The 27,263-nt window shown below is 48.8% G+C and overlaps 2 protein-coding genes across 5 annotated transcripts in view; both read left to right on the top strand.

The window, feature by feature from the left end:
• LOC126082049 (gastrula zinc finger protein XlCGF49.1) overlaps positions 1 to 4,064 on the top strand; it is a 46,121-nt gene extending 42,057 nt beyond the window's left edge. For 3 of the 4 annotated variants that reach the window (XM_049894423.1, XM_049894425.1, XM_049894424.1), the window contains exons 2-3: positions 1,159 to 1,934; positions 3,077 to 4,064. In XM_049894423.1, the coding sequence (XP_049750380.1) occupies positions 1,185 to 1,793 (609 nt within the window). In that variant the 5' untranslated portion in view covers positions 1,159 to 1,184 and the 3' untranslated portion in view covers positions 1,794 to 1,934; positions 3,077 to 4,064. Of the gene's footprint in view, positions 1 to 162; positions 200 to 1,158; positions 1,935 to 3,076 lie in introns of those variants that run through there. The other variant, XM_049894426.1, reaches the window with a different exon arrangement.
• Positions 4,065 to 16,693: 12,629 nt separating this feature from the next.
• Positions 16,694 to 18,886, top strand: LOC126082093 (disintegrin and metalloproteinase domain-containing protein 21-like). The gene has a single exon (XM_049894538.1). It carries the CDS (start codon positions 16,694 to 16,696, stop codon positions 18,881 to 18,883), a length of 2,190 nt encoding a protein of 729 aa, XP_049750495.1. The 3' UTR covers positions 18,884 to 18,886.
• The last annotated feature ends 8,377 nt before the right edge of the window (positions 18,887 to 27,263 follow it).

Genomic DNA, 27,263 nt, shown 5'->3' with positions numbered 1-27,263 from the left:
GCAGACAGGTTGGCTGAGGCTGTGGTGAGCAGTGAGATCTGAAGCCCGGGGAAGGCCGGCATGCAGGGTCGGTGGAGTAGGAAGCGGGAGGCGGCAGGTAGTCCAGCTCTGGCTGGCCTCAGCTCTCTGCCGGAGCAGGAGCCCAAGTCTTGGTGGTGGCGGCGCAGACAGTAGCCCTGTAGGAGCAGGGACCCTTTGGGTATGGCTGGCTCTGGAGGGCTGGGTGTGTGTGTGTGTGTGTGTGTGTGTGTTGTGAGGGGTGTTCAGTGGCTGAGCAGCAGCACACTGAAAAGAGGACCAGGCAGAGAGTCAGGAGACCTGGGGTCTATTCCTGGCTCTGGCTCCTGTGTGACCTTGGGCAGGTGTGTGGACTTTGCTGAGTCTGTGTTTCCCCATCTGTACAGCTGGGCTGTTGTGAGGACAATGGGAAGCAACGTAAGAAGAGTGCAGTGCCCTGGGCAAGAGGGACCCTTTGGAGAACCAGCACGAATGGGGGTGTGACGCAGGCTGGCGACCTTGTTGAGCCCTGAGTCGGTTGCTTGGTCTTGGGCCAGGCCTGGCTGTGGGGATACAAAGAAGAGTGACGCGTAGACCCCCTCCCCCCAGCCTCCCTGTTGGCTCAGAGACGAAAACCTTTAAGCTCCTGCCTCGTTTTGATAAATGAGGAGCCGATGATGCCTTTAGTGTTTAATCGAGGTCACTTTCAAGTTTAGAGGGTTTTTGTTTTTTTATTTTAAGCTTTGCAAAAGCTCCTTAAACTAGATGGCCTTACACTTCCCTCCAGATTTGGGGTGTCCGTCCCCACCCCTCCCTGAGAATCTGGTCGGAGAGGTGCCAGCCTCTGAAAGTACCAGTCCGAGTGGGGACAGGCCTGGTTTTTCACCAGTTCCTGGTGGGGGGACCGAGGCGGTCACGGCTGACCACCACGTAGGGTGCTAAGGGCCACAGGGTTGGGCTGCATAGTTTAAGGAAGGGCTCAAGGGGTCAGGGCTTCTAGGAGGAGGTGGCACTTGAGAAAGGAGGAGCAAGACGTGAGTTAGGGGTAGAGGAGAAAATAGTGTATCTTAGCACGGGAAGACTGGCTTGAACAAAATCTTACAGGGTTGGGGGAGGAGGGCAGTCCCTGCCTGATTCCTCTCACTGCTTCTGCCTCCCCAGGGGCTGCTGAGCCGCTGGAAGTGCCCATGACGGAGCCCGTGACCTCCGGAGGCGGGTCCCCCGCCGGGGAAGTGGAGGAGGCCCCGGGGGACGAGCGCGGCCTGGTCATCCACCAGCCCGCGGAGGAACCGCCCCACCGCTGCCCGCTGTGCGGCCGGACCTTCCCCCAGCTGCCCAGCCTGATCCGGCACCAGAAGGCGCACGCGGTCCCGGGCCGCACCGCCTTCGTGTGCCCTGAGTGCGGCAAGGCCTTTGGCGTCAAGCACAACCTGGAGGTGCACCAGCGCACGCACACGGGCGAGAGGCCGTTCGCGTGCCCTGACTGCGGCCGCTGCTTCAGCCTCAAGCAGAACCTGCTGGCGCACCGGCGCATCCACAGCGGCGAGAAGCCGCACGAGTGCGCGCAGTGTGGCCGCCGCTTCCGCGAGCCGCGCTTCCTGCTCAGCCACGCGCGCATCCACGCGCGCGCTCCGCCGCCGCACCCGCGCCGCCCTGGGGTCTTCGGGGAGCGGCGGCCCTTCTGCTGCGCGCGCTGCGGCAAGAGCTTCGCCCGCGAAGGCGCCCTCAAGGCGCATCAGCGCAGCCACGGCCATGGCGCCGACGGCACCGCGACGCATAGGGCCTGCGCGCTGTGACCCGCGGCCCCGGGGTGGGGGCGCGTCCGGAAGCGGACGGGGGCCTCCGGGGGCCACCCACTCCTCACCCAGGAGCCCGTTTGCAGGAGTGCGCTGCTTCGAGCCGGGTTTTGGCTTCCTTCTCTAGCTCGCCCAGAGCAGGTGAGCCCTACTGGCAGCGCTAGAGCCCTTCTTCTTGAATGGGGAGGGGCAGCTGTATCGAGACTAGCAGGCAGGGGTGGGGGGCTCCATAGAGAACTCCTTACTGGCTGTTCTTTCCCAGAACGCTCTTGGGGAGGGCCCAGTGCCTCAGCCTCAGGCCCAGCTTCAGACCCCAGGGTCTTCACGTTTCTGGTCACTCTTTTGTTCTTCTCCACCCTGGGACACTGTGAGGGCATCCTTGCCATCCTGCAGGTAAGGGAGGGCAACGTCATTGTCCAAAAAGCTCCCTGGAGCTCTCCTGAGTGCAGGCCCGAGGTTGTGTCCAGCTCTGGGGAGGCGCAGAGGAGGTCAGGGTCTTTGTCCCTGGGCGCTCACGCAGGAGTGTGTATGGGGGGTGTGGACAAGTGATGCTCACTCCCTGGTGATAGGTGCTGTAACAGGGTGATTAGGTGTCCTTGGAAGAGCAGAGTGTGGAAGGACAGGTCCGATTGTGGAGGCTCTTACGTCACGACCGTCACATGTGAGGAAAGTGAGCCACACTGGTACCCAGGACCTCTGACCCCAGGTTGCACGTGGTACTTAGTGCTGCAGCCGATGCAGGACCGGGCCGTGGATTCTGGGGCCGCAGACCCTTTCGGCTGCGCCTCCTGTCCTCAAGAGTGGCTCTCACCGGTGGGCAAGTGGAGCTGGTGGGTACAGGAGTAGGACTGTAGGCCATATGGTAGGAGTGGGGGCATTGCTCCTTGGTCTGGGTGCCTGAGGGGATGTGGTATGTCCACCAGAGGTTCAGAAGGAAGCCTGCAGGCTGCAGGTCTGGAACCAGTGCTTCGAGAGGCACCCAAGGGTCACCCCTCTCCTGTCCCAGGGGGAGCAGTCAGGCCTCAGCTCAGAGTGCCAGTTCCTTCCCTCCCTGCTCTTCCTCGGTGCTTCGAGGTCATGAAGACCAGTCCTTTGTTGCAGAAGATAAGAGCTTAAACTGGGGCCTGGGAAAGCCCTGTTGACTTACCTGCAAAGGGATTGACTGTCCATGTAGTTCTTGGTGGGGGCCTAGAGGACTGCATTGACCCAGGGTGAACCAGCTGACTGCCCCCTCCTGGTTCCTGACCTGACCCTTCATTTCTCTTTTTTTTTTCTGTGAACAGATATGGAGTAGGCAGGACCTCAGAGCCCAGTGGGTTCCAGATGGGGCCTGGCCAGCACTTGGTATGAGGACACTTCCTACCACAGAAAGGCCAGAAGGAGCTGGAGCTGGGAGGCGGTTCTGTGCCCTGTGGGGTCCCCATTCCTGTGTGGGGTACACAGCCTTGCAGCAGAACTGGGCAGAGGCAGAGCCTCCTGAACATGAACTTGAGCTTGAAGTCTTCGTTTTCTTTCAAATCAAGGCTCTCAGCACCTTCAGGGTCACAAAGCCCTTTGAAAATCTGACGAAGGCTAGAGCCTTCTCCCCAGAAAAAGGCACACTCCTTTACATTCAAAATTTACAAGCAATTTCATGAATGAAGCCCTGTTGTGTCTTCCCTTTCACTCCCCCGGTTCAGGAATAAAGAATCCGAGGAGGGAACCCTTTTCACCAGTCCCCTCTACCAGAGCCAACTATCAACACGCCAGGTTTCTGGAACCTTAGTTCCCTCCTGCAAACACTGCTGGAGGTTCCTGAGCTGAGTTGCTCTTCTCTGGCTTTGTGATCCTTTTTCTGCTTGACTACTCCCTGGTCTGGGCTTTGGTGAGAGATGGCAGGGAAGCTGGGATGTCTGAGAATGCTGCAGGGAGGCTCGAGCTTGGTCTGAGTGGGGAGGGACCCTTCATTTCTAGCAGCTCAGCCCAGATCCGTGCCACCAGGGTGGGAAGACCATGGGGGCTTCTCTTCTCCCTGCTGGGTCCTGGGCAGGGAGGGAAAGGCTGCCGGGGGTAGCTTCCCTGTGTCCCTGGGGTGCACGTGGCCAACAGCAGGGCCAAGTTACCTCTGTCTTCACACCTGAGAGCCCACCTGCCTCCCCATCAGAAAAGGTGTCAGTGCTGGGGCTGGGCCAGATCTTTGATGACAAACAGATTTTCTGAAGTTAATTGTACTTACCGAGACCCTTGGGTAAGTACACATCCCAGTCAGGCATCGTGTGGGCAGGGAGGAGCTGTGTGTCCATGTGGTAGATACCATCTGGACTGGGCTTTTGCCAGGATTGTCTGTCGCTCCCTGCCCTGGGATCTTTGCTTGTCGTGTTTTTCGTAGGTTCCTACTGGTACTTGCACATGCCTACGCTAGAGGAAACCAGGCCCCATCTGGTTGCAGAGCGTTCACTCTGGCTCTGAGCCTTGTCAGTGAAGAGGAAGTCTCCCAGGATGCACCTCCTCTGCTCGTCATCCCGCCTGCCTCCTCAGCCCACTGGGCAGCGTGCCTCTACCCCAAGCCTGCCCTGAGCTCTGTGATGCCGTCTTCCTCCTGCACCCAGCCAAGCCTGAGCCAGCCTCATTCCCATCCCTCTCTACATAGCCCATCTGTAATGCATCCTTGCACACAAGCATGTGTGGGCCATCTTGTCTTAGCTCCAGCCTCCTGTGTGCGTGTGTGTATGTGTCTTGAACCTTCAACTAGACTGTGAGCTCCCTGAGGACCACAGAGTCTAGCCCAGGGCTAGTTTTGTAACATTCAGGAAATACTTGTTGACTGACTGGTGAATCAAGTGTTGGAGGTTGTGGGGTGATTGAAAACAGGGGTCAATCAGGAAGGGGGGAGGTACAAGGGGTAGCTCATGGGTGCATTTTGCTGGGTGAGATGTGGCTGCCCCAGGGCCTGGGTGGACACGGGAGCCTCAGGTCCCCCTGCTTGGGGAGGAGGAGCAGGTGGCCTCGTGGCTGAGCAGGGAGATGGGAATGGTTGTCTGAGCTGGATTCTTCTGTGGGTCACTGACGGTTGCCGGAGCTGACCAAGCTGAATAAATGCTCTGCCCACATCCACCTTCATAGGGTGTGGTCATTTGGAGGTAGCTGGGACCAGGGTGGTGGCTGCTGTCTCTTCCTCCATCTTTTTCTGAGGAGTCATAGTCAAAGTAACATGGTGGCAGAGACACTTTCCCCCACCTGGGTGATGATTGCTGTTTGGGAGTAATTGATTTGGGGTTCCTCAAGTCACCCTGTAGCCCCAGCTGCCTGCCCAGTCACAGAAAGTTGAGGCCTGCTGCGAACCTTCCCTGTGGGCCCATCAGTACCAAAGAGGGGGCGCAATGGAAGACCAGGTGTGTACCTCTCTGGACTCCATGGGGGAAATAACATCTGCTCCTCTTGCCTCCTGGTGCAGTAAGGACCCAGTGTGCATCAGCATGAGCCTTGCAGAGACAACATAGGGCAGGGGTTACCATGACTTACCATGCCGCTTGAAGGTTGCTGGGGACTGAGGCAGGGTGCTGTGGGCTGTGGACTTGGTAAGTCCTTTCCCATCTCTGGGTGGCCATTTCCCTACTTGTGAGGGACTGGAGGATGATGGCCCCTGCTCCTTCCAGCACCTTCCTCGTTGTCTGACTTGGGTTTGGGGCTAGATCAGTTGCCTCTGTCATTGTGTCCCTTGGGCCAGCAGCTATGGTGTACCCTGGGAGCTGGTCATAAATGCAGAGCCACAGCCTGCTCCAGGTTCTGGACCCCCAGTGGTTTGTGTGTGTGTTAGAACTCCCGACCTGCCCAGTGAACTTTCCCCCTCTCTGAGGAGGGCCTTTGGTCAGGCCTTCCCCTGACCCTTGACCCCTGTGCTTAAGGGTGCTTCTCTTAGGCAAGGCTGAGGGTTGTGTGCACAAGGCACCATCTCCACATGGTCGGGGAGGCACTCCCCATCACACCCAGGAATGTGTCACTCATCCAACCCAACACAGGGAGGTGGGAGGCCAGGACAAGGGCCACCCTGGGCCAGGAGCAGGGGCTACCTCAGAGCAGCTCTGCCCCACCATGCCCCTATCCTGCCCACCTGCCAGAGTGTCTCAGGGTCACTGACATCTTCCCCAGCCCCACAGTCCTAACAGTCTCAGATTCGGCATCAGGATCACCTGGAGGGCTCATTAAAACTCAGGTAGCCCACCCGAGAGATCCAGGGTAGGGCCCCAAATTTGCATTCTAATAAGCTCCCAGGGGATTATGACATGCTGGCTGGGAGTCATACTTTGAGAGCCCCTGACCACTACCCTTATCTCATAATGTGTGCTACCGAGACTTCTGCCCAGACAGACCCCTTCCCCAGCCCTCTGGCCAGCAGGGCAGCCAGGGCCACCCATTTGAGGGACTGGCTCTGCCGGGGGGAGAAGACAGGCCCATCTCCAGCTGAGACCGCAGCCTCACTTGGCTTTTCCCCTTTCCCTTCCTGCTTCCACCTCTCCCCATCCCCAGAGAGCATCCCCCCAAGTCAGTCCCTTGAACAGGAACCCTCCTCAGACTCTGCCTGTAGGGGGTGTGGCTGAAGGCAATGTCTCTGATGAGCATAGTGTCCCCATGAAGTTGTCACTGTTGTCCCCATCTGGGTGGTGCTGGTTAGCTGAGAGGCCTTTGGTGAACAGCCAAGATTCTGATGGCTGGATGCAAGCACCTCCTCTGGGGAAGGCCAGGCCAGAGGCAGCCCTCACCTGGAACCAGGTACAATCCTTTAGGGTCTAGTCTGGAGTCAAGGGCTGGGCTCTTGTCTGACTGGGCCCTTGGCCAAGGTCCTGCCACTGCAGCCTCAATTTCTCTATCATAAACAAATGCTTTGGACTTGGTTGACCTCAAAGGTTTCTCTCAGGTCTAGAAATCTTAGTGGTAAGGAGCAGAGACCCTGCGGGCCAGGATGGTCATGGCTACACAGCAAGGCCAGCTTGATGCACGGAGCTCAGCTTCCTAAAAAGGAGATACCAGTAAGAAAGCCGTGAGCCCTCTGTGGCGGAGGGGACGTCCCTGAAGAGCGTACTTTTCTGTCTCCAGACTCAGTGTGCAGTGTGTCTTCTTTAAGCAGGAGAACTGTGGCTACGAGTAGCTTCTAGCAGCAGAGACAAAGTCACCTTGGAGCAGACAGTCTTTGTTCTGTAAGGCCCCAGGCTCTCCTTTAAATGTCATTAGTGCTGTCCTTGAACTTCCAGGGACTCATGCAGATGCATCCAACCACTTCTGCTTAATAGCAGTACTTTTTAAAAGGCTGTTGTTAGGCAGAGCTGCTGGGGACAGGGACCTCTGAGATGTGGGGAGGGTTGATTCCTCTTGCTTGTGAGGATCTGAGCTGAACTCCCCCACTACGTGGAGATCCGCCGGGGCTACACAGTCCCCAGGGTTGGTTCAGGGCGTGTGGGCCCCAGAGAACCTCTGTTTTTAGGAGCAGTGGGGCTGGCCTATGCGGGCAAGAAAGGCCCTGGGGAAGTGGCAGGGGACAGCACATGGGGTCCTGAGAGGGTGCTGGTCACCAGCCAGCAGACAAGTGGAGGGACAAGGAGCTATGGTACCGTAACCCCCAGAAACCATGGGGGCCTTGAGGAAAAGGACTGGAATCCAGGGACTGAGGAGTGTTCGGTCTTCATCTGAGCGCCACTCTGTCCACCGCCCATCTGTTACCACCTCCTGGCTCCCTCCTGGCTGCTGCCACCTCCTGGCTCCCTCCGCCTGTGCTCTGTGGGCCTCCCACTGATTCCCACTGACATCCCAGAGATATGGGCTGGTGCTACTGGTCATCAGAGAGTGCTGTCCTGAAACCACCTGTGCTGTGCTGCCTTGGCCAGCTCCTCGGCTGACAAGGCCCTATATGATAGTGGGCTGGAGCAGAGGCCCAAGGTGCACATCTGGAACTTATCACAGGGCAGCGAGGCTGTCTGCTCTGAAAGGGAGGTGTGTGCCAACAGGCGCTTGAAGTTCCTTGGGTTTCTCCCTCCGCAAAGCCCCTCACTTCTCCTCCACTGAAGACATGTCGCACTTGCATGCCAGTCTCTTGTGGATGAGCCCTCAAGGGCTTGAATGCCACCCAGTCCAGTGTCCAACTCCGGAGGTTCCCAGGGGACAGGGCTGGACTCTTGATCTTGGTAAATTACTGGTAATTTGGAGAAAAATATTATTCTTGGAACTTCTCTCAGTTGCATTGCCTTTGATGGTCAGTGTATATTTATAGTTGCTTCTCCCTGATGCCTGGAGGTGTACAGAATAGGGTTAGGGTTTAGGGTCAGGGTTTTTGTGTTAGGGGTAGGGTTAGGGTTTTAGGGTTAGGGTCAGGGTTTACAGTCAGGGTCAGGGTTAGGGGGCTAGGGGGTGAGGGGGTTAGGGTTTTAGGGTTAGGCTTAAAGTATTAGCGTTAGGGTTTAGGGGTTAGGGTTGGGACTGGGCCTAGGGCCGGGGTGTCAGGTTCAGGGTTTAAGGTTTTCTATCTGGGTCATTAAACAAATAATTTATTTTATAAGGATCAGCACAAAGTTGGTTCCTATGAGTTGTAGGCTAAAGATGTCCCAAATGTCTAACTTTTCCAGACTGGTGTACCACTCCATCATCTCTACCAACTACTCCCCCTTACCTCGGTACCTTCCTTTCCATCTTTACGTTCTGTAGTTGGCTGCAATGTTTCACAGAACTCACGAACCATACTTACAGTTCAGTGGTTCATTAGGTAAGTAACGGGGTACAGTTCACAATCAAGAAGAGAAACGAACTCAGGATACAGTTCTTCAATCAAAACAGCTTCTTCTTGACCTCTGCCACGGGGCCCTGCTGGGTGCCTTCTTGGGCAAGTGTGACAAGTCTTAGCTCTGTGGGTTGGCAAGCCCCCCCACAGCCATCTGGCACTGGTCTCCTGGGTTCTGCCTTCTGGCACTGTCTCTTTTGCTGTCTTCGTGTTACAGCTCCTCTCTCCTCTCTGTGTCTCCCTTTAAGCCCAGGAGGATGGCAAAACTGAGCAATCCCCTCATTAGGGTTTCATGCACCTTATTTGCACGGTCCTAGCCCCACAAGGGTGCTATGCACCTTATTTACATTATTAGCAAGCTATCTAATCTCCTTGGTGGGCCACAAGCACCTCATTTGCATTGTCCCACCCAGTCATTTAGTGGAAGTGACAAAGACTATGGCCAGAAGGGCCATATTAAGTAATTCACTGCACTGCAGTCAGGTTTAGGGTCAGGGTCAAGGTCAGGGGAAGGTGTAGTGGTAGGGGTAGGGTTAGGGGTAGGGTATTTAAGTGACATTAATTACATTCTTTGAATTGTGCAACCATACTCACCCTCCTTTTCTGAGTTGTTCCTTCCCCACTGATATGCACTCATGCCCCATAAAGCTCCTATCTAACCTCTCGAGTTGCTGCTGTCAATTTGATCCCATGTAGATAGATCTTAAAGGGCATGGTGCAGATATTCTTCACTAGTTAAGATGAACTTCGGGGGAAGTAATGTGACCTTCCTATAGGGATGCTATGAGTTGGAGTCTTAAAGGGCATGGTGCAGATATTCTTCACTAGTTAAGATGAACTTCGGGGGAAGTAATGTGACCTTCCTATAGGGATGCTATGAGTTGGAGTCTTAAAGGGCATGGTGCAGATATTCTTCACTAGTTAAGATGAACTTCGGGGGAAGTAATGTGACCTTCCTATAGGGATGCTATGAGTTGGAGTCTTAAAGGGCATGGTGCAGATATTCTTCACTAGTTAAGATGAACTTCGGGGGAAGTAATGTGACTTTCCTATAGGGATGCTATGAGTTGGAGTCTTAAAGGGCATGGTGCAGATATTCTTCACTAGTTAAGATGAACTTCGGGGGAAGTGATGTGACTTTCCTATAGGGATGCTATGAGTTGGAGTCTTAAAGGGCATGGTGCAGATATTCTTCACTAGTTAAGATGAACTTCGGGGGAAGTGATGTGACTTTCCTGTAGGGATGCTATGAGTTGGAGTCTTAAAGGGCATGGTGCAGATATTCTTCACTAGTTAAGATGAACTTCGGGGGAAGTGATGTGACCTTCCTATAGGGATGCTATGAGTTGGAGTCAACTGGATGGCAATTTGGTTGCTGGTTTTCTTTTTCTTTGTTTTATTTGTAAAGTTTTCAATTTTTGTTCAACTAGTTTAATATTGTAGGGAAAAATAACCATTAAAAATTTTAACAAAAGCATGTGTCTAAGGACACCCATGTCCAATTTCTCCCTGAGTTTCTGGGTAGGGCTCACGCTGGCGCTGGTGACTGGAAGGTCCCAGCACTTTGTACACTCGTGTTATGACTGTATATGCTCTTCCCCTCTCTCTGAATCCGTGGAGTTTCCACCCAGCAACAATGCTGATGCCATAAAAAATACTAGAGTATGCTATGGTTTCAACCCACCAAAACCATCAACAAATGGATACTTTTGTAAAACAAACAAAAACAAAAGGACACAAACCAGTGGGTGTCTAGTGGATTCCAACTCATGGTGATCCCACGTGTTACAGGGTAGAACTGTGCTCCGGTGGGTTTTCTTGGCTTTAATCTTTATGGAAGCAGATCTCTGGGCCCTTCTTCCTTGGTGCCACAGGGTGGGATGGAATCACCAACCTTCAGGCTTGTAGTCGAGTGCAAACTGTTTACGGAAGTCTCGCTAAAATATTTTATGAGAAAGTAGAGAACACAACACACGGAAACAGTCTAGAAATTGGACGGTTTTGTGCTCAGTGCTGAAGAAAATTGTTTCCTGAGAAGCCGCAGCCAAGCTCCCACTTGTGCAGTCCGGGTGGCGAAGAGGGAACGCTGCCCTCACTGATGACCCGGTTCGGCCCCGAAGCGGCCGCGGCGCCCTTCCCGGGCCGGTGGGTCCCGCGCGGGGGAAAGCACCTCCTCTCGCCGTGGGAGCGGCGCCCACGTCCGTTCCCGCCGAGCCCAGGCAGTTCCCACGCTCTGGGGGCCGGGGCGTGGAGCCGGCTGTTCGCGCGCCCTCTCGTGGCTGTCGGCGGAATCGCTGAAGTTCAGTATCAGGTGGAAGTGGAAACTGAAGCGGAGCGCACCGTCCCCTGCCTTGCTGGGAGCCGTGGAGACAGGCACGAGCTCAATACTCAAAAGTCCGTCGGCTGTGAGCACGACACGGAGGGAACAGGCGGAGAGCGCGGGGGCCCAGGGATGGAGAAGGCCGGTCCTCCTCTGGCCTGAACTCTTGTCATCTTTGAGCTCCACACGCCCACCTCCCCACCAGAGCCAGGTCAGTCAACTGCTGAGCCTTCCGAAAATCTTCTAACCCTCCATCAGGCTGCCCAGACCAGCAGTAGCCTGCGGGTGATGCCGTAGCGGGTAGGTCGTTATTAGGTGTGGTGGTGATCACAATCCTTGATTCATAGAGATTTACTGTACATGATGACAGGGTCCGCTGTACACATACACACACCCAGGGCCCAGGCTCCTGCCTGCTCCTTGGATGAGGCTCTGGAAATTTTCCAAGTCCCGGGCTGGTGTCTGGGACGGGTCTGTGCCTGCCTCAGGGTCTTGGGAGAGCAGCAGTGGTCTGCCTGAGCCGAAGGTAATTTTTCTAAGTCTGCTCGGGGACCTGGCAATCACCTGAGCCTCCTGGAAACTTTTCTTAGTGCACTGAGGTGCCCGGAGACCACGTGTGCAGGCAGGGCAGTGGGTCAGGGAATGAGATAAAAATGGTGCTCTCATAACATGTTTACCAAATTAGTCCAGCCTCAATATGGCCAGGTATTCACAGAGGAAACAAGTGGTTATTTTTTCTTCAATTACAGTTGATGAAGGGACAATAATTCACACTTCAACCAAGTAAGTGGGTGCAATGTGTGTAGACACGTAGTGAACCCAGGGTACAGAGACAAGTAAGAGTTCAGAAGCTGTGACTCTGGCTTTTCTCACTTAATATATATTGTAAATTTAAATCATAGTAGATTAGTAAATATGTAAACAGTTTCCTGACTCTCTTTATACAGTTGGAAATTATTCTATAGTGAATATAGCATTCTACCCCTAGGCGGTCTTAGCTTATTATGTTGTTGTAAGTGCCATCCAGTCAGTTCCAGCTCAAAACTACCCTATGTACACCAGAACAAAACACTGCCCAGTTCAGCACCATCCTGGCAATCATTGCTATGTTTGAGCCCATTGTTGCAGCTCCTGTGTCAATCCATCTTGAGGGTCTTCCTCTTTTTTGCTGACCCTCTATTTCACCAAGCATGATATCCTTCTCCAGAGACTGGTTCTGCCTGATAACATGTCCAAAGTATGTGGGATGAAGTCTCACCATCCTTCTTTCTAAGGAGCATTCCGGCTCCTCAGTACTTCCTCCAAGACAAATTGGTTCGTTCTTCTGGCAGTCCATGGCATATTCAACATTCTTCGCCAACATCATAATTCAAAGGCATCCATTCTTCTTCGGTCTTCCTTATTCATTGTCCAGCTTTCACAGGCATATGAGGCGATTAAAAACACCATGGCTTGGGTCAGGCACACCTTAGCCCTCAAAGTGACATCTTTGTTTCTCAATAGTTTAAAGAGGTCTTTTGCAACAGATTTGCTCAGTGCAATATGTCCTTCAATCTCTTGACTGCTGCTTCCACGGACGTTGATTGTGGATCCAAATAAAATTAAATCTTTGACAACTTCAGTCTCTTCTCCATTTATCGTGGTGTTGCTTATTGGTGCAGTTGTGAGAATTTTTTTTTTTTTTATATTGAGGTGTAATGCATAGTGAAGGCTGAAGTCTTTGGTCTTCAGCAGTAAGTAGTTCAAATCTTTCTCGCTTTCAGTAAGCAAAGTTGTGTCATCTGCATATTGCAGGTTGTTAATAAGTCTTCCTCCAATCTTGATGTCACGATCTTCATATAGCCCGGGTTCTCAAATTATTTGCTCAGCAATTATTTGCTCAGAAACACCTTCCCCCTTTTTGTCCGGCTGCCTCAGTCAGGTGCCTTTCATATTTGTGGTGCCTCAGAAGTCATTCTGTGCCTCGTCTGGTGCCCTTATGGACCACACCAGTGGCAAGTGTCCCCTCTGACTCCTCCTCACTGCATCTGATACCCATCTTTTAGGTAACTTTACCATGTCAGCTCAAAAACACAAGTCGTTTCACTAAGTATGGTGAAAGGATACAACCCTGATGTACACCTTTTATGAGCTTATTAGAGTGGCTTTCAAATCTACTATAGGCTGATGATCTCCAAATTCTTGGTTAGAAAACTACATCAGAGTTGTATGCACAGTTGGACACTGTTCTCTACACTTGTATGACTCCAAATATCCACATCTACCATGTCCAGAAGAAATCTTTCGGTGATTTTCCTAAGTTTGTTCTTCTGTGGTTTTCCACAGGGTAGAGAATGGCTCTGGTTACCATGTTCTCAGTGTAGCCAGAATTCTAGAAGCCACCTTTGGTTCTCTGTTCCCCTCGTACATATGTGTGATCTACCAGCAGTTCTTGGCAGCTGAGCCTCCAAGGTACGCCTGAAGCAGCCCACCATTCCCACCTGCACTACCACCATCGTCCCTCACCCTGACCACTGCAGAAGCATCCTGACCAGTCCTCTGTATGTGCTGTGCTCAAGTTATCCTGGCCTGCAGTCAGTTCCTGGGACACGTTCTTTCTTTCTCAAGACCACTGAACAATAGAAGGAGGAGGGCGTTTACTTGTACGCCGCCTCCCCCCCGCCCCATGAGCTGCCTGCCCCTCAGAAACCACTGCTGATTCTCACTCTTTCTGCTTTTCTGTGTTTGGCTGTGCTACTTTGATAGCGTGTATACATGTATGTTTCAGGGGCAGGGGCACATCTATGGAAAATAATGCTTATGGCAAGCACTGAAATTGGGCCCCTGTCCAAACATCTGACCAGGGGCTCAGCGAGGATAACGAGTGCCCAGGGGCAATCTCGAAGTTGCATCCCCACCCCAGTTTCAAGACGAATAGACATTGATAGCAGTGACACGTCAGCAGAAGGCTCCCCCCTCTTGTCCGGCTGCCTCATTCAGGGGCCTTTCGTATTTGTGGCGCCTCAGAAGTCATTCTGTGCCTCATCTGGTGCCCTCTTGGACTACGCTGGTGGCACGTATCCCCTCTGGCCAACCCCTCGCTGTATCTGACACCCATCTTTTAGATAACTTCACCATGTCAGCTCTAAAACACAAGTCAAACTCGTTAATCTTTTACTTAACACCTTATGGCACTACATGAAAATCACAACTGCACCTTGCTTTCTTTCATCAATGAAAATTGGTCTATGATGTTTCTTCTCTTTCTACACTCAGCAGAGGAGGGTCACACGGCCTGCCTTGACCCATGGAGGCTCTCAAATGTGAAAGTATTAGTTTTAACTTGCTGATGATCTCTCACAGCTAGCATGGAAACTGCTGGTTAATAGAAGCTGCTCCATGGTGGTGCCCTCCCTTCAGTCAGCAGGGGAACATGGGCCATTCCTGCCATGCCTTCTTGTTGCTGTTGGTGCCGTGCAGTCGGCTCTCACACACCTTAGATAGACTCTGTTCGGGAGTCATTCAGACGAATGCTTGGAGAAATGTTTCTCAGTACAATCTTAGTTGTTATGTGCTGTCTAGTTGATTCTGACTCATAGTGACCCTATATGACAACTTAGAACTTCCCCATAGGGTTTCCTAGGCTGTAATCTTCATGGAGAAGCCCTGGTGATGCAGCGGTTGAGTGTGGCTGCTAACCAAAAGGTCGGCTATTAAAATCCACCAGTCTCTCCATGGAAACTGTGTGGGTCAGTTCTACTCTGCTCTATAGGGTCGAATCCGAGAAGCTGGACTATATGAAGAAGAACGGGGCATCAGGATTGGAGGAAGACTCATTAACAGCCTGTCTTGTGCAGATGACACAACCTTGCTTGCTGAAAGTGAAGAGGACTTGAAGCACTTACTAATGAAGATCAAAGACCACAGCCTTCAGTATGGATTACACCTCAACATAAAGGAAACAAAAATCCTCACAACTGGACCAATGAGCAACATCATGATAAACGGAGAAAAGATTGAATTTGTCAAGCATTTCATTTTACTTGGATCCACAATCAAGAACCATGGAAGCAGCGGTCAAGAAATCAAAAGACGCATTGCATTAGGTAAATCTGCTGCAAAGGACCTCTTTAAAGTGTTGAAGAGCAAAGATGTCACCTTGAGGACTAAGGTGCGCCTGACCCAAGCCATGGTGTTTTCAATCGGATCACATGCATGTGAAAACTGGACAAAGAATAAGGAAGACCGAAGAAGGGTTGACGCCTTTGAATTGTGGTGTTGGCAAAGAATATTGAATATACCATGGACTGCCAAAAGAACGAACAAATCTGTCTTGGAAGAAGTACAGCCAGGATGCTCCTTAGAATCAAGGATGACGAGGCTCCGTCTTACACACTGTGGACATGTTATCAGGAGGGACTGGTTCCTGCAGAAAGACACCATGCTTTAATGTAGAGGGTCAGTGAAAAAGAGGAAGACCCTCAATGGGATGGGTTGACACAGTGGCTGCAGCAATGGTGAGGGTGTCGAAGAACCAGGCAGTGTTTTGTACTGCTGTACTCAGGGTTGCTATGAGTCAGAACCAACTGAACGCATCCAACAACAAAGTATATATATATTTACTACAATAAAAAATGTGAAAGATAGCAAAGAGGAAATTTAGGAATGTGCAGTATCTTAGAGAAGAACTCAATGTGCTGTAACAAAGACACCCAACCATTTGGTTGTTTGGTATGATAGCAGTTGACTTTTCTTTCATCAATCACAGTAGGGATAGGTGGTAATTCAGAGGGGAGCTTGTCTTTCACCCATGATATCATCCAGTGAACAATACCCTCTAACTCTCTTTCTCTGCCACTGTTTCTGTGAGGTCTCTATCCTGCAGCTAGACCCTAGACCAAGTGATTGTCCACTCTCAGGATGAGTTTTCTTGGGACTGGACAGAAGGACACCACAAAGCCTCAGCATGGCTGGGTTTATGGAGAAGCAGAGACCCAACTGGCTGCTACCACAACAGTACTTATATTCCTCTGTCTTTGGTTGTGGAAACCCTGGTGGCATAGTGGTTAAGTGCTACAGCTGCTAATCCAAAGGTCAGTAGTTCAAATCCACGAGGTGCTCCTTGGAAACTCTATGGGGCAGTTCTACTCTGTCCTATAGGGTTGCTATGAGTTGGAATCGACTCAACGGCAATGTTGTTTTTGGTCTTTGGTTGCACTGAGCATTGCAGGGTTGGTTCTAGCAGAGATCTGATCGGTTGGGCAACTGCCACTCTGCACCTTGCAGCCCCTTCCCAGGTAAGTGAAGCAACTCCTGGCCCAGCAGACAGAGGTGGGGACAGCCCAGGGCAGAGACAAGACATTGAACTGGTAGAGCCAGTGGAGCTTGTCTGGCTTCCTCCAGGACTTGCAACATGAAACTGTGACCCATAGAACATCAGCCTGGCCACAGGCAAGGGAAAGAATCAATGCTGGTGCATGTCCGTGGAACAGTGCATTTCCTGCTGGGGTTGCTCAGAAGCCTGAGTGCTACCCGCACTCAAACACCTCTGTGTTCCTTCCCTTTTCCCTTCACATCCGGCACTCAGGTACACAACCCTCCCACCTACCCCACTCCAACCCCAGCTGGACTAAATGTCCAGACCCACCCACTGCCACGCCTTCAACTGTTACCTAATCCTCCAGGTGACCAGGTGGCCCACCCAGAGGCAGGATGCTGAGAACCCTGTGGCAGCTCTATGTTCTCTGCCAGTGTCTCCACAGGAGGGGAGTGGCTACAGCAGACGTTTCAGACCTGGCTTCACTGAGGATACTCCCTTTATCCATTCCTTCTGGACGGATATCCCTGAGCTGAGGCATGAGGCTGGCAGAGGGCCAGGTCACCCTCAGGGGAGCCCTCTTGCTGCTTGGGCTCTGGGAGCTCCTGGATCCTGGCCAATGTTCTCATGGCCGTCCCTCATGGCGCTACGTCTCCTCTGAGGTTGTGATTCCCAGGAAGCAGATGGCTCACGGCAAAGGTATGCAGGTACCAGGCTGGCTCTCCTACAGCCTTCGCTTTGGGGGCCAGAGGCATGTCATCCACATGCGGCGCAAGAAACTGTTTTGGCCCAGACATCTGCAGGTGGTATCCCAGGACGACCAAAGAGCCTTGCAGATAGACCACCCCTACATCCCTCAAGACTGCCACTACCTCGGCTTCCTGGAGGAGATTCCTCAATCCATGGTCACTATTGGCACCTGCTATGGGGGTCTCGAAGGTATTATGAAGTTGGATGACCTTGCCTATGAAATCAAACCCTTGAAGGGTTCCCACATGTTTGAACATGTTGTTTCTGAGATAGTGGCAGATACCAATGCCACGGGGCCTACATATAGACTAGGATACAAGAACCCTCCGTTGTCTAAAGCTCCCATCAGTGCAGCCTCGAGGATCTCTAGTAAGCTCTATGCATCTCACGCTGGTGCCTTACGAGGCCTTCCTATAAGTTCTCATTCAATGGCTTTTCGATTCGACAATGTAACAGAGTGTATGAAATATCTGATAAGTTTAGGTAGTTTAGTTAACGCAATGTATCACAACCTTGATATAAGGTACTATATTACCGCTTTGATTGTATATAACCGGGGGGATCCAACCAATATGAGGGATTATGGACAGTCAAGTGCATATCACAATCATTTTGCACATCATGTGTATCATGCTCTTCAGGGAGAGTCAGCCTTCATAGTGATTAAAGGAGGACCTAATGATATTGAGTTTAATGCAAGGGAAAACAGCGTATGCACACCGTACAATCTAGTCATGATCGGCGAACTCGGAAGACATTATTTGTTGTTATCTGTGATTACTTCCTTTCAAATTGGGAGAACTCTGGGTCTACACGTTGATGCGGACACTTGTTATTGCCAGAGAAGGACCACCTGCATTATGTATAGGTACCCTGTGATAACAGATGTGTTCAGTAACTGTTCCATTGCAGATCTGCATGAGTCAGCTGGAACTGGAAACCACTGCCTATTCAGGCAGATTGGACATTTTTACAATGAAAGTGTTACTAAGCAACGTTGCGGAGACTCTGTAGTAGAGGGGTCGGAGCAGTGCGACTGCGGCTCCTTCAAGCAGTGCTATAGCAGCGAGTGCTGTAGAACTGACTGTACACTGACCCCTGGTAGTGCTTGCAGTGAAGGAGGATGCTGTACAAACTGTTCCTTTTCCCCCCTGGGGACACTTTGCAGATCTATCCAAAATATATGTGACCTTCCAGAGTACTGCACCGGGGAAACCCACAGATGCCCTGGTGATTTTTATCTGCAAGATGGAACCCCGTGCACTGAAGAGGGATACTGCTATCAGGGTAATTGCACTGACCGCTCTATGCACTGCAAAGAAATCTTTGGCGGAGATGCCGTGAATGCTGAAGATGCTTGCTATAATATTAATAGAAAAGGCTCCCGATTTGGACACTGCAGGAGAAGCGCTGAAAACAAAGTATTTCAGAGTTGTGATGAAGGAGATGTTAAATGTGGACGACTGCAGTGTACCAATGTCAGCCATCTTCCCCGGTTGCAGGACCATGTTTCATTCCATCAGTCTTGGATCTCAGGGCTCCGGTGTTTTGGACTGGATGAACACCGTTCAACAGAGACAACTGATGTTGGACATGTGAGATCTGGTACCCCCTGTGCTCCTGGAAGATTATGTAGTCCTGGCAGTTATTGCAACGGTTCTTTGATTGCACTGAACTATGACTGTCACCCTGAGAAGTGCAGTTATCGAGGAATGTGCAACAATAGAAGACACTGTCATTGCCACAGAGGCTGGGGCCCTCCACTGTGTTTAAGCCCGGGTCCTGGTGGGAGCGAAGACAGTGGACCTCCTCCCAGAAGATTTAGGGCAGTATCACAAAGTGACGATTTAATCACATATTTGAGATTGATCTTTGGTCGTATTTTGGCCTTGATAGCTGCATTCCTCTTTGGGATAGCCACAAATGTAAGAACCATTCAGAAGACCAAAGTTACAGAAAAGGAGTATGAATCAGAATAAAAAAGAAGTCAACCTCTCGACCCCTGTAACAAAAACAGATAATACCAAGAAGGAACATCTGTGGGGGAAAAAAAAATAGTAAAAGAGATGGCAAAGCTGAAACCAAAATGTGTAGAAGTCTGCAGAAAAATACAGGCACCTACTGCATACCCTGGGTGGAGCTGGGGGCCACGGTTACTTTTGACATCAGTACCCTTTGACAATTGGTGACTTACCTCTGAAATAAATAAAAATTAAATGTGGGTGTGTTCTACACGTTTTTATAAGCCACTAGAAGCCCAGACAGCGTGGGCTACTGGCTGGGAGAGAAGAACTGAGTCAGCAGCTAGTTTGGACCTGAGATTGCTGGGCCCAGGGTTGGCGGAAGCTGGCCACAGAACAGTCTCCATCAGGGGCACATGCATGACATGTCTCCAGTGTTCTTATGCACCAGGGATTTCCTTATTCTGTCCGTAATCTGTCCTTCTGTAAAGCAAGGTGCGCTCAGGGAAATTGAAGGCCACTCATAATCCACACTGCCTGGTGCAAATGGGGTGGCTGCGGGCTTTGGGGTGAGACTGCAGTGGGTTCAGATCTCCACCTGGCCCTGGTGGTGAACCTGCAGCACAGATTCTGCAGATGAGAACCTAGGACCAGAAGGGCAAAAGCAGCACCCAGTGAAATTGAGTGAGAACCCTTTATCCCTCCCTCCTTCTCACCTTTACATGGTGATGAACTGAGGAAGGAAGCAGGCTGAGCAAGTCAGGATAAGTCATAGAATCCAGTCTTTTGGAAGGACAGGCCTTTAGGGGTAGAAAACCAGATGTGCTAGTTTCCTGGGGCTGCCCTAACAGAGTACCACAAATTGGGTGGCTTAACACAACAGAAATTTATTCTATCACAGCCCTGGAAGCCAGAAGAGGAGGCCAAAATCAAGGTGTTGGCAGGGCCATGCTCTCTCTGAGACTCTGGGGAAAAAATTTCCTTGCTTCTTGCTAGCTTCTGGTGGCGGCTCACGATACTCGACTTGTGGCAACATCACCCCTGACAGGGAACACAACAGAGAACCCCTGAGGGAGCAGGAGAGCAGTGAGAGGCAGACCTCAAATTCTTGTAAAAAGACCAGACTTAGTGGTCTGACTGAGACTAGAAAGACCCCGGAGGTCCTGGTCCCCAGATCTTCTGTTAGCCCAAGACAGGAACCATTCCCAAAGCCAACTCTTCAGACAGGGATTGGACTGGACTATGGGATAGAAAATGAAACTGGTAAAGAGTGAGCTTCTTGGATCAAGTAGGCACATGAAACTATGTCGGCAGCTCCTGTCTGGAGGGGAGATGAGAGGGCAGAGGGGATCAGAAGCTGACTGAATGGACATGAAAATAGAGGGTGGAGAGGAGGAGTGTGCTATTTCATTAGGGAGAGGGCAACTAGGAGTATATATAAAAAAATTTTTTTTAAGGTATATATAAGTTTTTGTAAGAGAGACTGACTTGATTTGTAAACTTTCACTTAAAGCACAATAAAAATTAAAAAAAAGTTGGAAATTTCTGAAATAAATGTCTATACTTCCAGGTTCACCCTTGACATGTAAAGAATGAGCTTAAAAATTGTCACTCCCACCTCTACCAAAGAAAAATTTGGACATTCTGGGAAAAAGGTACTTTCCTTGAACCATCAGAGAACTGGAGTGAGCTTACTTGGCAAACATCACCCCAAAGTACAGAGGCAGGTGCATCTAGAGAGATACAGCTGAGAACTACTTACCTTGAACAGAAGCCACTGAAGATATGAATTAGGAGAAACACTTGAATACAATTTGATGAATTGCTGAAGGCTGAACGTGGACTAACATGAGAGTGAGACACTCCTGGGGACCACAGTTTTAGGGAAAGCCCTCACTTTTGATTCTTTGGCGAACATCCAAAAGACCCCTTTGTGGCTCTGACAGAAGGAGGGGATGAGTAATTGTTGTGAAATAAGCCCAGAGCCTTCTCCACACCAAAATTGACTCTCCAGGAGAAGATCTTTTCCAAAGACTTATCCTAGCTTGGGGAAGGGAAACCTTCCCCAGCCTTCCTGTGTTACCTAAGGGGGGAATATAGTCAGGAGAGGTAACAGGTTCAAGGAAGTAGGGGTGGAGGAAATTAGCTATACTCTAGAGAATACTTGTGAAGGTTGGAGCCCCAAGACACAGGCCCAATAAAATGCTCGCATTTAATCATAAGATTGTATAGAACACTTCCCTCCCCACACCTTCCCACCATACCACAGGGCTACGGTTTAATAACAGTGGACTACAGCTGAAAAACCTTCAAGACATGGACTCTTTGAGGAGGAATACTTAGGAAGCCCAAAAATCACAAGAGGAAAAAAAAGAAAGGGCACTAGAGTTATGTAAAGCCTGTGGTACTTATAGATATCACAAACGTTAAATATAGTCCAACTCCTGCCAGATGCACCACACATCTGTCGGTTTGTCGTACGGGGTGGGCTTGCTTGTTGCTGTGATGTAGAAGCTCTGCCACCAGTATTTCAAACACCAGCAGGGTTACCCATGGTGGACGGGTTTCAGCTGAGCTTCCAGACTAAGATTAAGAAGAAGGACCTGGAGGTCTACTGAAAAAAATAGCCAGTGAAAACCTTATGAATAGCAGTGGAACATTGATAGAGCACCAGAAGATGAGCCCCTCAGGTTGCAAGGCACTCAAAAGCCAACTGGGGAAGAGCTGCCTCCTCAAAGTAGTGTTGACCTTATTGACGTGGATGGAGTCACACTTTTGAAACCTTCATTTGCTGATGTGGCACTACTCAAAATGAAAAGAAACAGCTGCAAACATCCATTAATAATAGGAACATGGACTGTACAAAGTATGAATTTAGGAAAATTAGAAATTGTCAAAAATGAAAGGGAACACATAAACATTGATATCCTAGGCATTTAGTGAGCTGAAATGGATGAGTTTGGGCCATTTTGAATCGAACAATCATGTGCTGTACTATGCCAAGGATGACAAATTGAAAAGAAATGGTGTTGAATTCATCGTTAAAAAGAACATTTCAAGATCTATCCTGAAGTACAACATGGTCAGTGATAGGATAATATCTAAGCACCTACAAGAAAAACTAGTTAATACGACTGTTACTCAAAATTATGTACCAACTGCTAAGGCCAAAGATGAAGAAACTGAAGATTTTTACCAATCCCTGCAGTCTGAAATTGATCAAACATGCACCACACACGCCATCAGGATGCATTGATAATTACTGGTGATTGGATTGCCAAAGTAGGAGACAAAGAAGGATCGGTAGTTGGAAAATATGGCCTTGGTGACAGAAACCATGCCAGAGATCTCATGATAGAATTTTGCAAGACCAATGACGTCTTCATTGCAAATATCTTATTTCAACAACATAAACGGTGACTATACACATGGACCTTGCCAGGTGGAATACACAGGAATCAAATCAACTACATCTGTGGAAAGACACTGTAGAAAAGCTTAATCTCATCAGTCAGAACAAGGCCATGGGCTGATTGTGGAAAAGACCAACTACTCGTATGCAAGTACAAGTTGAAGCTGAAGAAAATAAGAACAAGTCCACAAGAGCCAAAATAAGACCTTGAGAATATCCTACCTAAATTTAGAGACCATCTCAAGTATAGATTTGATGCATTGAACGCTAATAACTGAAGACCTAATGAGTTGTGGAACGACATTAAGGATATCATACGTGAAGAAAGCAAAAGGTCATTTAAAAAACTGGAAGGAAAGAAAAGACCAAAACAGATGTCAGAAGAGACTCTGAAACTTGCTCTTGAATGTCAAGTAGCTAAAGCGACTAGAAGAAATGATGAAGTAAAAGATCTGAATGGAAGATTTCAAAGAATGACTTGAGAAGACAAAGCAAAGTATTATAATGACATGTGCAAACACCTGGAGTTAGAAAACCAGAAGAGAAGAATATGATCCACATTTCTCAAGCTGAAAGAACTGAAGAAAAAATTCGAGCCTGGGAAATATACTGAACGACACAGAAAGGATCAAAAGAAGATGGAAGGATTACACAGAGTCACTGTACCAAAAAGAATTGGTTGATGTTCAACCATTTCAGGAGGTAGCCTATGATCAAGAACCAATGGTACTGAAGGGAGAAGTTGAAGCTGCACCAAAGACACTGGTGAAAAACAAGGCTCCAGGAATTGAGGGAACACCAACTGAGATATTTTGACAAACAGATGCAGGGCTGTAGGTTCTCGCTGGCCTATGCCAAGAAATTTGGAAGCCAGCTACCTGGCCAACTGACTGGAAGACATCCATATTAGTGCCTATTCTAAAGATGACCCAACAGAATGGGGAAATTATCAAACAATATCATTAACATCACACACAAGTAATATTTTGCTGAAGGTCATTCAACAGCAGTTACAGCAGCGCATCGACAGGGAACTGCCAGAAATTCAAGCCCTATTCAGAAGAGGACGTGGAATGAGGGATATCACTACTGACGTCAGATGAATCCTGGCTGGAAGCAAAGAATACCAGAAAGATGTTTACCTGTGTTTTGTTGATTATGCAAAGGCACTCAACTGTGTGATCATAACAAGTTATAGATAATATTGCCAAGAATGGGAATTCCAGAACACTTGATTGTGCTCATGCAAAACCTGTACACAGACCATGAGGCAGTCATTTGAACAGAGCAAAGGGATATCGTGTGGTTTAAAATCAGGAAAGATGTTGTCAGGGTTGTGTTCTTTCTCTACACTTATTCAATCTATATACTGAGCAAATAATCCAAGAAACTGGACTATATGAAGAAGAACAGGTCATAAGAACTGGCGAAGACTCATTAACAACCTGCAACATGCAGATGACACAAACTTGCTTGCTGAAAGTGAAGAGGACTTGAAGCACTTACTGATGAAAAGCAATCTACAGCCTTCAGTATGGGTTACACCTCAACATAAAGAAAACAAAAATCCTCACAACTAAATCAGTAAGCAACATCATGATAAAAGGAGAAAAGACTGAAGTTGTCAAGGATTTTCTTTTACTTAGATCCACAATCAATGCCCATGGAAGCAGTAGTCAAGAAATCAAATGACACATTGTACTGGGCAAATTTGCTGCAAAAGACCTCTTTAAAGTGTTGAAAAGCAATGATGTCACTTTAAGGCCTGAGGTGCACCTGACCTGAGCCATGGTGTTTTCTCCTCATATGCATGTGAAAGCTGGACAGTGAATAAGGAAGGCTGAAGAAGAATTAATGCCTTTGAATTATGGTGCTGTTGAAGAATATTGAATATACTGTGAACTGCCAGAAGCACGAACACATCCATCTTGGAAGAAATACAGCCAGAATGTTCCTTGGAAGCTAGGAAGGCGAGACTTCATCTCACGTACTTTGGACAGGTTATTAGGAGGGACCAGTCCCTGGAGAAGGACATCATGCTTGTTAAAGTAGAGGGTCAGCAAAAAAGAGGAAGAACCTCAAGGAGATGGACTGATGCAGTGGCTGCAACAATGAGCTCAAGTATAACAATGATTATGAGGATGGCGCTGGACTGGGCAGTGTTTTGTTCTGTCGTACATAGAGTTGTTACGAGTTGGAATCAACTCGATGGCACCCAACAACAACAACCTGCCAGATGAACGTTGATCCTTACAGTGAAGGTCTTCTTACCTTGGTTTCCACTACCTAATGCACCATATTTTGCTTTTCACAGAACATCAAATATTATGGATTGAATTGTGTTCCCCCAAAATATGTGTTGTAAATCCTAACCCCTATACCTATGGTTATAATCTCATTTGGGAATGGGTTGTCTTTGTCATGTTAGTGATATATTATTATTGTAGGGTGCATCTTGAGTCAATCTCAATTGAGATATACAAAAAGAGCAGATTAAATGCAAGCAAATTGGTGAGCACAGCTTGGGGGAAGATTGATGTCACACCACCTGAAGGTCACCAAAGAAGCAAGGAACAAGGACCTTCCCCCATAGCTGACAGAGAGAGAGAGATCCCCTCAAGCTGACCCTCTGATTTGGACTTCTGGCCTCCTTAACTGTGAGAGAATAAACTCTTGTTTGTTAAAGCCACCCACCTGTGGTATTTTTGTTACAGCAGCACTAGATAACTAAGACAGAAGTATGCTAAAAGGAAAGAAAGAAGCATGACCTGAAGAGACAAAGCAAACATCAGAACGAGATATCATTCAAATTTTGGAATTATCACACGGCAAAGTTAAAAACATACTATCACTAACATGTCAAGGGTGCTAATGAAAAAAAGTAGACAACCTACAAGAACAGATGGGTAACAAATGCAGAAGGATATAAACTTTAAGAATAAAAATAATTACTAAAAATCAAAAACAGTGTAACTGAAATAAAGAAAGCCTTCAATGGGCTCATATGCAGGATCGAGAAGGTTGAGGAAGGAATCAGTGAGCTTGAAAACAGGTCAGTAGAAACCTTCCAAACTGAAATGCAAAGAGAAAACAGAATGAAAAAAAAAAGAGACAACCACAAAATTATGGAATGTTCTCAAAAGATGTTAGATACATGTGATTAGAACATCAAAAGAAGAAGACAGAATTATGTGAAGTAATAATAATAAAAAAAAGCTCAAACCCATTGCTGTCGAGTTTGTGATGTTTAAGATTGTGTATCAGCTTGGTTGGGCCGTGATTCTCAGTGTTTTGGCAGTTATATAATGCTGCGACCACTTCCCTGTTGAATTTGATATGTGATCACCCCCATGATGGAATCTGCTGACTGGTACTGGTGGGGGTGGGGCTTGTGGAGGCTCCCTACCCCCTCAGCCTTCATCTCTCCACCTTCTGCCGCCTACTTCCTTCCTGCTTGCCTTGCAAAAGTTGTCGGCTTGTTCTGGATCCAGTAGCTGTCTCTTGTCTTACTTCTGGTTCTCAGGACTCGAGCTAGCCGCTTACCTGTCCATCTTGGGATTCGTTGATCTTCACGGCCTATGAGCAAGAGTCCTGATCCCCTACTTGCTGATCTTGGGTTCACCAGCCCCTACAGCTACGTGAATCAGGAGAAACCTTGCAGTCTTGCCTGCCAAAAATGGGGATTCCTCAACCTTCACAGCCTGTGAGCTGGAGTCCTGCCCTCCGACCTGCTCATCTTGAGTTCACCAGCTTCTGTGGCTCTGTGAATTGGGAAAGGCCTCTATCCTGATCCAAGTACTTGGGACGTGTCAACCCCTACAATCAAGTGAGCTGTTTCCTTCATATAAATCTCTCTCTATATATTTATATGCTTTTGCTTCTCTAGAGAACCCAGCCTAAGACACCAACTCTTAGCAACTCTATAGGACAGAGTAGAACTGCCCCATAGGGTTTCCAAGAAGCAGCTGGTGGATTTGAACTGCCAACCTCAGACATGGCTGGGAGTTTTGAAAAATTTATAGCAGACACCAAACCACATATTACAGAGGCCAAAATAACAAGCAAATAACAACAACACAAAGAGAATAAAACCAACTAAATGAAGCATATCTAGGTATTTCATTTTCAAACTGTAGAAAATCTTGAAAAAGCTGCATTTAAAAGCAAACAAAGAAACGAAAACAAGAAAGCTTACCTACAAAAGAACAAGGTTAGGAATTAGAGGCAGGCTTCTCATCAGAAACCATGCAAGCAAGAAGAGACTGGATTGAAAAACAAACCCCCACATAAACAAATGAACAAACTAGGATTGCAAATTCGGGGAAGTATTCTTCAAAATATCCATATACCTACAAGGAAGACCAGTTAATACCATTATTATTCAAATTTACCCACAAACCACTAAAGCCAAAGATGAAGAAATTGAAGATTTTTACCAAATTTTGCAGTCTGAAATTGATTGAACATGCGATCAGTGTGCATTGATAATTACTGGTGATTGGAACGTGAAAGTTGGAAACCAAGAAGAAGGATCAGTAGTTGGAAAATACGGCCTTGGTGATAGAAACGATGCCGTAGATCACATTATAGAATTTTGCAAGACCAGTGACTTTTTCATTGCCAATACCTTTTTTCATCAACATAAATGACGATATACACATGGGCCTCACCAATGGGATACACAGGAATCAAACTGACTACATCTGTGGAAAGAGACAATGGAAAAGCTCAGTATCATCAGTCAGAACAAGGCCAGGGGCTGACTGTGGAACAGACCATCAATTGCTCATATGCAGGTTCAAGTTGAAACTGAAGAAAATTAGAACAAGTCCACCAGAACCAAAGTATGACCTTGAGTATATTCCACCTGAACTTAGAGAACATCTTGAGAATAGGCTTGACGAGTTGAACACTAATGACAAAGGACCAGATGAGATGTGAAATGACATCAAGGACATCATACAAAAAGCAAGAGGTCATTAAAAA

The sequence above is a fragment of the Elephas maximus genome, chromosome 8 (genome assembly GCF_024166365.1).
Source record: "Elephas maximus indicus isolate mEleMax1 chromosome 8, mEleMax1 primary haplotype, whole genome shotgun sequence".
In the NCBI taxonomy this organism is placed as follows: Eukaryota; Metazoa; Chordata; class Mammalia; order Proboscidea; family Elephantidae; genus Elephas; species Elephas maximus.
Note: the sequence above shows the minus strand (reverse complement) of the source record. Positions and strands in the feature narration are given on the sequence as shown.